The following is a 9,188-nucleotide window of genomic DNA, read 5'->3' as shown; positions in this document are numbered from 1 at the left end:
GGGGAGTGGCCCCGCTGAGGCAAGCTGGCCCCAGGAGGAGCCGCCACTGGTGCCTTCCAGCTTTGAAATCTCAGCTGAAGGCTGCTGCTGAGGCCAGGAAAAGGCTCAGTGGCCACCTGGGAGCTCAGAGACACTGCTCCCTTGAGACCTGGCCAGTAAGAGCCAGGCTTTTTTTTTTGGGGGGGTTTCCAGGAAACTGGGCAGGCAGAAGCCCACCCAGTGCTAAAGGATTTCTCCCCCCCCCCAGCCTAAGGGGAGGATCCACAGGGTCTCAGAAACCCACTAATTTCAGCAGACAATAAAAGAACAGGGACAGGAGTGCGATCAAAGGGTCATAAGAAGGGAGCCTGACGGGGACACCGAGCAGAGAACCCCAGACTACGCCCACTGCTCCTCCAAGGCGTCAAGGGAGCCAGCGGACACCGCCCAGAGGAACTCTGCCCGGAGACGTGAATGGACTAAGGACCGGAAACAAGCCCCCCAGTCGCAGGAGTCTCCGTTGGCCAACCGCCTCTCCCTGGTCACGTAGATGGCCAGTTTGGCCAGGGCGAGGAGGTGGTTGACCAGGAGGTCCCGTGACCTTGTGGGGCACGGATAGGGAGTGCGTGGAGAAGGAGGTGAGGGGAAAAGTGCAGCCAGAAACGCAACAGGATACTGGTGAGGAGCCAGTATAGGGGCTGCAGCCTGGCGCACTCTAGGTAAACATGCGCCAGGGTCTCCCTCACCCCGCTGAAGGGGCAGGTGTCTGCGACGGGGTAAACCGCGCCAAGTACACGCCAGTGCTCATGGCCCCATGGAGGAGCCACTAACTGATATCCCCGGCGGGCCTCGGGACCAGGGTGGAGTACAGGCTGGCCCACTGGGGCTCCTCACCCTCCAGAGGTGGCAGGAGGTCCCGCCCCTTGGTGTCGGGGCAGGACACGAGGGTGAGGAAGTGAAGGGTGTGGAGCACGAGCGCTGCTCAGCACTTCCCTACCAAAGCCCACAGGCCTTGGGCTGCAGCCAGCCATCGCTGCTCGCGCCCCTGCAGCCACGGCTCCCCCAGCCCCATTGCCGGGACAGCAGGCATGTGAGCCCCTCTGGTGCCCGGGTCTATGCCCAGAACGGAGAGACCAGAGGCAGAGCAGGTGCCAGCTGGCTCTGGCGAGAGCCCAGCCAGAGGTTAGGAGCCAGCACCGGCTGTCGTCCCGTAGAGCTTAGCCTGCTTCCTGCCCCGGGGGAGGGTGGCTGCTTGAACAGGAAGGAAGCTGCCGAGCTCTGAGCAGGCTAAATAAGGTACGTTCCTGGGCATCGACTCAGTCCAGTAGCCCAGAGCTACTGTGAGAGAAAAGCAGGAGCCTGCGGCCCCCGGCCGCCAGCTGCCTTCTCTTTTCAGGCTGAGGCTGTCCGTCCCCCGCCCTGTCCTCCCCAGGCCTTAACGCCACTGAACAGCATGGCCAAGGCACTGCCAACCCCCCGCCTCAGCACCTCTTCCGGGCTGGTTCCAGATGGCCCCAACCCAGGGGTAGCAACGGGAGCTGTCCCCATCCCCCACCCTCCCTGTCTGAGCGAGACCCCCAGGTGGTCTGGGCAGTGGGACTGAGGGACAAGGCTCACCACAGACACCGGGTCCAGCAGTCTTTATTGTTACACTAAAAAGGACTCTGGCCAAGGCAGGATTTGCTCGTTTGTGCCCCCGCCGGCTAACGGGCTCAGCAGGGCCCGACTCTCCCCACAGCGATCAGGCCCGTCCAGCTCAGGCGTGTGGGTGCCCTTGTGGCAAACTCCTGTGCGTGCCGACCACCTGGAAGGAGAGATGGACACAGGTTTACGCTTCAGGAGGGTCTGGGCTAAGTTGCTGACTTTGTCCACCCCACTTCCAGCTAGTCACTGGATGCCCCCTTCCATCCGCTTCCACCCCAGCCCAGTGGGATACGGGCCCACCCGCTTCGTAGCCACGGTGGTGATGCCCTCTGCCATGGGATGTGGCCAGGATCCATACCTTGGGCCGAACTGTCCGTTCTGGTCTCCGTATCCCTCCGTATCAGGGTAGAGCAGCTGGCGCCGTCCTCTTGCACCTGCCAAAGCAAAGCCGTGTTACTAGCGGGTCTCAACTCACCCAGCACGTTACACAAACCAGTCGCTGAACCCGGCAGTCTGCGCAGGCTACTCCAGGGCTGGCCGATGCCGCCCATTGGCCAGCTCTGGAGTGTCAGTCGCTACGGAGACTCCACCCAACCCCACGTTCTGAGAACCCTACCCAAAAGGTGTCTATTTGTCACCGGCGCATCGCAATTTAACCTGGCAGGTCCAGAGGCACCGGAGTTCCCCCCCACCCCCCCGCTGCACTGGGAACAGCCCCTCCCAGCAGACGAGTCCAAGGGCTGCACAAGGCATGGATTAAAATCTTGGACCGAACGGCAGTGATGGCGAGGGGTAGGCTGGGTGTTCGGTACAGGCCAGACTGCCTCCCCCCACTCCCACAGCAGTAGGGGTCAGGCCCATCTCAGACAGGCCCTCCAAAAAGAGTCAGTCAAAAAAAACCAGCGTTAGCCCTAGGGAACGAGCTGTGGAGGAGAGAAGATGCGGACACGAGCAAAAGAGTTACCTCGAATTACAGGACTATATCCACATATGAACTAGGCAAGAGAGCAGCTTTCGTCTCACACGGATCGCACTGAAGGAGTCACAACACACTTCGGGGTCTCGAAGGACACTGGTTTCCATACGCTAGCAGAGAATGCTCACAGCGGGTAAGATCAGGACACGGCTAGCTACAACAGGCCCACCTACCCCTCTGACCCTAGCTCTGTGCTAACCGGGTCCAAAGAGCAGCGCCTCTTGACCGCTCGGCCGACAGATCCAAGCATTAAAAGGCGAACAGAGGGACGAGGCACCCCCGAGGTGGGGGGTGCGCTAACGGGATGGTTTGACACCATCCTGCTGCTGTGGGCTGGGAAGACGCCTCCCAGGTTCATCAGCTATGGATGAGGCTGCTGGATTTAATCTCGGCCACGCACTCCAGGTTGGCTTCCCACGCACCCTGGGAAGGGCGAGCAAATACACCCTCGCAGCCAGTGTCACAGCACAGAGCGAGGGGCCGCCATACCCCTGTGGCATATGCGCCAGCTCCAGGAGATTCAGTGGTTTAAGTTACTGTCCCTTTTCCAGCTTCGGTTGCCACTGTTCCCAAGAACGAGGGCACTAATGGAAGATGTGACGTGCCGGCTGAAGTTGAAGCGACTTCAGTTAGGGATTCGTGCTGTTTAGGAACTGAGCAGCCTAGACAATCCAAGATCCTCCGGCATCACTGGACAGCCGGCTGCGTCTTGTTTTGGTTTCTAAGGAAACCAGTGACGGCTTTCCTAAAAATCACCTCCACCACCAAATCCAATTGAGAGAGCTTCCAGCTTAGGCTCAAGCACTTTCACTTTGCGGCTCATGCAGCAGCACATGGCGGCAACATTTGGATTGCAAGACACTGGAGGGAGCACCCAAGGAGTCATGGAAACCGGTGCTGGTTTAAAGGCTAATTTTTGGAGCCAGATTCAAGAATCCTTGCCGGTTTAGCTGGGAATTTGTCCTTTATGCGGCCGCAAAGCTTCAGAAGCAGAATTAGACTGCAAACCCCTTTCGATATTTTAGGCTGCTCAACAAGGCAGACAGAGGGGATAACGGGGTTTAATGTTTGTGCTACACTGACAGGAGATCAGGGCCGGGCTGCCTTCTAGTTCCACGTACAGTGACATTTAGGTCAGCGTAGATGGGATCAGAAACAGTCTCCTCTGCCCTAACCTCACTCCCATCTCTGTCTGTCTTGTGCAGTGCAACGAAATGTCAAAATGTCGAGAGCAAAGAGTTCGTTTCAGAACGGTCTTTTAATAGGCTTCGTAAAGCCAGAGAACTGAATACAGGAATTCCTTCACCACTTCAAATACAATACCAATGGAATTATGCGCATTTCTTCCAGTAAAAAAAGGACAATATAAACAAACATTTTCAAGAACCTCTCGTGGAAAGTTTTTGCAAGTCTTAGTTCTGGGGGTTGTTACATTGTACAGTGAAAATACCTTTTTTCTGCAGATCGAACTTACGAGTCACTTGTGTCCCTTTAGATATACCAAAGGCTGCCAGGTATTTCACCCCTCCCTTGCTATACACTAAAGGAACAGAACTCCAAGGTATCATTGCACTTGTCTTAAAAACTTCAGCTTGCGGGAACAATACGTTAAAGTGAGTTTCAGGGCCCCGTCTTGGCAATTTAAAAGAAACCTCGGGTTGCTGACAAATCAAAAGGAGAAAAATAAACCAGATTTCAAAAATGCTTTAAAAAAACCTCAAAAATAAACAGAGCTTTCTTGAGGAAAGTCTCAACGGGCCATCTCGTAGCAGAAGATGTCAGGCTGCGTGTGACAAGACTACAAAAGGGAAGATACAGGTAGATAGAACTAAACAATAAGATTCAGCGAAGCTCCAAAACTCTTTATAAATACGGCCATTGGAAGGACGATCTTGAGTCAGGAAGGGTTTTTACTCGTTGCGAGCTGAGGACAAGAAGTAGGTACAATCGTAAAGGCACTGTAGCATACGGACATGTTTGTAGCATTTCACCAACTCCTAGACTTTTTTGGGTTCAGCGAGGCTAGGAATCTCCAGGACTCCCCCTCCCCCAGTTAGCTAGTCACTGGACACTCGATGGCCGTCATTGGTGTTAAATGGAATTCTAAGCCTCCACATGCATTTAACGTTAGCTATCGACCAGGGTCACGGAACCAAGGCCTGGCAGTAAGACTCGGACAGGCTTGTTAAGGCGGATAAAGAGTCGTCCCAGATAATAAAGCCTCGAGTACGGCCACTGCTCAGCACAAGATGGTGCGTTGCAAAGGTTTAAGTACACCTGCTAAGCAAGAGAAGTGCTGCATTTCATTCTCTGAGCTTCACCTACCTTAGTTGTCATAGTTGTCTCTGTAAGAGCCTCCAGAGGAGTAGCGGTCGTTATATCCTCCCTGACTTCTGAAAGCAAAGCACAACTGTTTTACACTGGCTCCAGATGCCCTCGATTCATGGGGCAATGGGAACACTGATCTAATCCGACCCATAAGACAGGCCAGGCAAGATTAGTTTAATCAAGAACCTAAGTGCTTTAAAAAAAAGACCCAATTTTGAGTTCAATGCAGCAGTGATGGAGAATCCCCCAAAGCCCACTCAGTTCCAGTAGGCAACATCCCTCACTTACAAACCATGTGTCTTATTTCTAGACTTTGTCTAGCTTCAACTTCCAGTGCTTGGATCACATTAGCCCTCTTCAGTTGAGCAGAGAGCAACCAATGTCAAAGTGCTGAGCCCTGTGCAGGTACTTACAGACTTCAATCAAGTCACCCTTGAACATTCGCTCTATTAAGCTGGGCAGAGAGAGCTCCTGGAGCCTTACTAAGCGAGTTTGCTAATCATTCTGGTGGCTCTGCCTGGGCCCCCTCTAATTCACCACCAGCAGGGTACCAGCCACCTCTCTGCATGAAAAAAAACAGGAGTACTTGTGGCACCTTAAAGACTAACAAACAAATTTATTTTAGCATGAGCTTTCGTGAGCTGCAGCTCACTTCTTCAGCTCACGAAAGCTCATGCTAAAATAAATTTGTTAGTCTTTAAGGTGCCACAAGTACTCCTGTTTTTTTTGCGGATACAGACTAACACGGCTGCTACTCTGAAACCTCTCTGCATGAGTTACCTGCCGCCGTAGTCCCGGGACCCGCCATAGCCTCCACTTCGGTTGTCATAGCGGCCGCCACCGTAGCTTCTGTCTCCACCTCCTGCAGCGCAAAGGACAGAAAGACATGAGTGCTCTTCCTCCCACGGGCCGGCTGGCTTTCAGCTCAGAACAGGAGGGCTGCTAGACTCACCTCTGGAGTAGCCGCGGCCTCGTCCTCTGCCTCCGAATGAGCCACCTCTGGATCCACGGGAAGATTTCCCAGCATGGTCAACTCTGATCTGACGCCCATCCACGGACTGCAGAGGAACAAGACACGTTTAGGAAAGGGGGAGCTAGGCACACGGGGGAGCAGGTTAGGCAGCAGTCCCCATCACTGTGGAAAGACTCACCTCTCCGTTCATTGCCCTCATGGCATCCGACGCATGTTCCGGGTTGGCAAAGGTGATGAAGCCAAAGCCTCTGGACCTCTGGGTCTCTTTGTCTTTAATTACGACCACTGGAAGGAGAAGAAATAACTAACTTTTTGGTCCTCACCCTTTAAGCCTACACAATAGGAACTGCCCTGGGTCTACAGATCATCCTTACGTAGTGCAGACATTATGTAACCTTGCTGATCCCAGAGATCCAGCAGTGTGCTCAGGTGTTGGGGTATCTGAACCTGCCATGTGGTATCAGCAGATGACCTCTTACACCAAGATCTGTACAACTCTTACTAGGGCAGCTGGTATTAAGGCTTAGAGCAAAACAGCTTTTTTGGAGCAGGGGCCTATGGACCCACTGCAACGAGGTCCTGGGTACATGACCCCCCCACCCCCTCAAGTGCTCCAGTCAAACCACTTCTCCTCAGTGGTAGGGACCAGGTGCATGGGCATAACTGGATCCTTACCCTCAGAGATGGGGCCGAAAGAGCCGAAATGCTGCTCCAGGCCTTGTTCATCAGTCTCGAAATTCAGACCCCCAACGAAGAGTTTTCCTTCTTCAGAAGACATGGTGAGGAGGAGGAGGAGGAGTCTGGGGAGAGAGAGATGCAAAGTGGTTAGAAGGACCAGAACAGCTGCAGTCCCCACACGGAAGGGGGAGGGAAGAGACAGACACTGCAGCAGGGGAGGCACTCTCCCGTGTCAGCCTCAGCCCTTCCTGCCTTGGTAAAGAGCCTAAGAGCTCTCCCCCCGCCAGGCAGGGAGCAACTAATACCCCTTGAGAGCAACTGGACACCACTGCTCTTCCTAGAGTCCCTTCTCCCTGGGGGCCTGATATCCTCAGCTTGTTCCTATCCCTGTCTGCTCGCACCCTCCAGGGAGAAGGGATTCCAGGATCCGATTGTACCAGCTCCAGGAGAGAGCTGCCGACCTGCACACTACAGCTGCTAACCTAGTGAGAGCGGGGCTCGCAGGGTGACCCCACCTTCTCCCCACAGAACAGGACTTAAAGCAGGGCATGCGGCTCAGCTGTTTCCAGGCCCCCTCCTCCACAGATCCAGCCCTCAGCCAAGCCACCCCAAGGACCCCTCTGCTCCCGCCAACCCAGTGACGTATCTTGCCCAACTCCACCCCCGCACGCGCCCTTCGCCCCCACCCCGCTGAAGGCCACATGGCCCCAGCCTCCCTCCCGCCCCCCATGGAGGCAAACGCGCCCCCTCCCCCCGAGAGCCGCCATCTTGTGTCCCGCGCAGAAGAGATGGCGGCGGCGGTCACGTGGCCGCAGTAGCGAGGCCAGCGCCGGATGGAACGCCGACCGCTCCAGCGTTCCACCCCCGCCCTCCCCCACCAGCCCGGGAACGACGAGCGGCACCGCCCGCGCGTGCGCGCCCGCCGCGTTCCACCCCGCCCCCACAGAACCCCCGGCCCATTGAGACTTCCCGCGCGCATGCGCGCACCTCAGCGCCCCCCGAAGAGAACCCCCAGGCCACCAACGTTTCACTCGAGCTCCGCCGGCCGCGCATGCGCATTTTAGGGCCGCCGCTGCGGCCTCAGCGAGCTCCCGACTCCCCTCCGTGAGGGCCACCAACCGCCGCCCCTTCCCGCGCCCAGCGAGCCAAGGCCTCGCTGACGCCCCTCAAGCTGCGCGCGACCGCCACACTCACCGAGCGGATCTGTCCCGGGCTGGAGCTGCTGAGAAGGCGGCCGAGGCGGCGCCCGGCCGAGCCTTATATAGAGGCCCCGCCCACCGGCCTCAGGCCACGTGACGCGCACCCGGCGCTCCCATTGGACCGGGCGCCGAAGAACGCGCGCGCGCGCGAGGGAAGGACGCAGGGAGGGAGGGGCCTGCCGAACGGCGCCCATCCGGGACCTTGGCACGCGGCCTCCATCCGGGTCCTGCCCAACCGCCATCGCCCCCCGCCTGTTCCCGCCAAGCCGGGTTCAGGGAAAAACCCGGGACCTGCGCACGGCTCAGCCCGCCCTCCCCCCACCACTGGCGCACATCCGGGTCCATCGCTGAGCCCCGCCCCGTCACATCCGGCTCCTTATATAGCCTCGCCCCACCCGCCCCGGGAACATCCGGGTCCCTTCGATGCCTGAGCCCCGCCCCCTGCTTGAGAACCCCCCTGAGCCCCGCCCCCCGGGCGACATCCGGGTCCTGCCCTCCCCGCGCGCCATGGTTACCATAACAACGCGGCCTGGTCCCGTCTTGTCCCCGCCAAGCGCCCGAGGCCCTCCCGTCACCGTACTGCCGAGAGACCCCCGCAGCGACCCGGCCCCGCCAGAGACACCCCCCCATAACAACCCTGCCGCTAGAGGACCGCCCCCCGCCCATAATAACCTGGCCCCAGGCCCCCAACGACCCGGCCCCGAGACTCCCCCAACCACCCGGCCCCGAGAGACCCCCAGCAACCAAGCCCTGAGGACCCCACCCCCATAATAACCTGGCCCCGAGACCCCCAACGACCCGGCCCCGAGAGACCCCCAACAACCAAGCCCTGAGGACCCCACCCCCATAACAACCCGGTCCCGAGACTCCCCCAACGACCCGGCCCCGAGACCCCCAACGACCCGGCCCCGAGACCCCCAACAACCAAGCCCTGAGGACCCCACCCCCATAACAACCCTGCCGGTAGAGGACCGCCCCGCCCATAATAACCCAGCCCGAGACCCCCCCGACCCGGCCCCGAGAGACCCCCGCCCATTAGAACCCGGCCCTGAGGACCCCACCCCCATAACAACCCGGTCCCGAGACCCGCCCCAACGACCCGGCCCGAGAGACCCCAACAACCCGGCCACGAGACCCCCGCCCATTAGAACCTGTCCCTGAGGACCCCACCCCCATAACAGCCCTGCCACCAGAGACGCCCCGCATAATAACCCAGCCCGAGACCCCCATAACGACCCGGCCCTGAGGACCCCACCCCATAACAACCCTGCCGCCAGAGACCCCTGCCCTGTAACCCAACTCTGAGACCCCCCCACCCATAATAACCCGGCCCGAGACCCCCAACGACCCGGCCCGAGACCCCCATAACAACCCTGCTGCCAGAGACCCCTGCCCATAATAACCTGGCCCG

General features: G+C 58.2%; 1 protein-coding gene across 4 annotated transcripts; it reads right to left on the bottom strand.

Annotated features, from left to right (window-relative positions):
- Window positions 1-1,981: 1,981 nt before the first annotated feature.
- LOC120388774 (RNA-binding protein 3-like) lies at window positions 1,982-7,929 on the bottom strand. Of its 4 annotated transcripts, none has more exons than XM_039510854.1 (7): window positions 7,773-7,929; window positions 6,576-6,700; window positions 6,079-6,185; window positions 5,880-5,985; window positions 5,708-5,789; window positions 4,925-4,992; window positions 1,982-2,057 (listed from the first exon to the last, which is right to left on the bottom strand). In XM_039510854.1, exons 2-6 carry the CDS (start codon window positions 6,676-6,678, stop codon window positions 4,926-4,928), a joined length of 465 nt encoding a protein of 154 aa, XP_039366788.1. In that variant the 5' UTR covers window positions 6,679-6,700; window positions 7,773-7,929; the 3' UTR covers window positions 1,982-2,057; window position 4,925. The 4 variants fall into 4 exon arrangements, with proteins under 4 accessions (XP_039366788.1, XP_039366790.1, XP_039366787.1 ...); XM_039510856.1 differs by having other exon boundaries at window positions 4,925-4,989; XM_039510853.1 differs by lacking the exon at window positions 1,982-2,057 and adding an exon at window positions 3,839-4,523.
- Window positions 7,930-9,188: the final 1,259 nt, after the last annotated feature.

Source organism: Mauremys reevesii, linkage group 22, assembly GCF_016161935.1.
Source record: "Mauremys reevesii isolate NIE-2019 linkage group 22, ASM1616193v1, whole genome shotgun sequence".
In the NCBI taxonomy this organism is placed as follows: Eukaryota; Metazoa; Chordata; order Testudines; family Geoemydidae; genus Mauremys; species Mauremys reevesii.
Note: the sequence above shows the minus strand (reverse complement) of the source record. Positions and strands in the feature narration are given on the sequence as shown.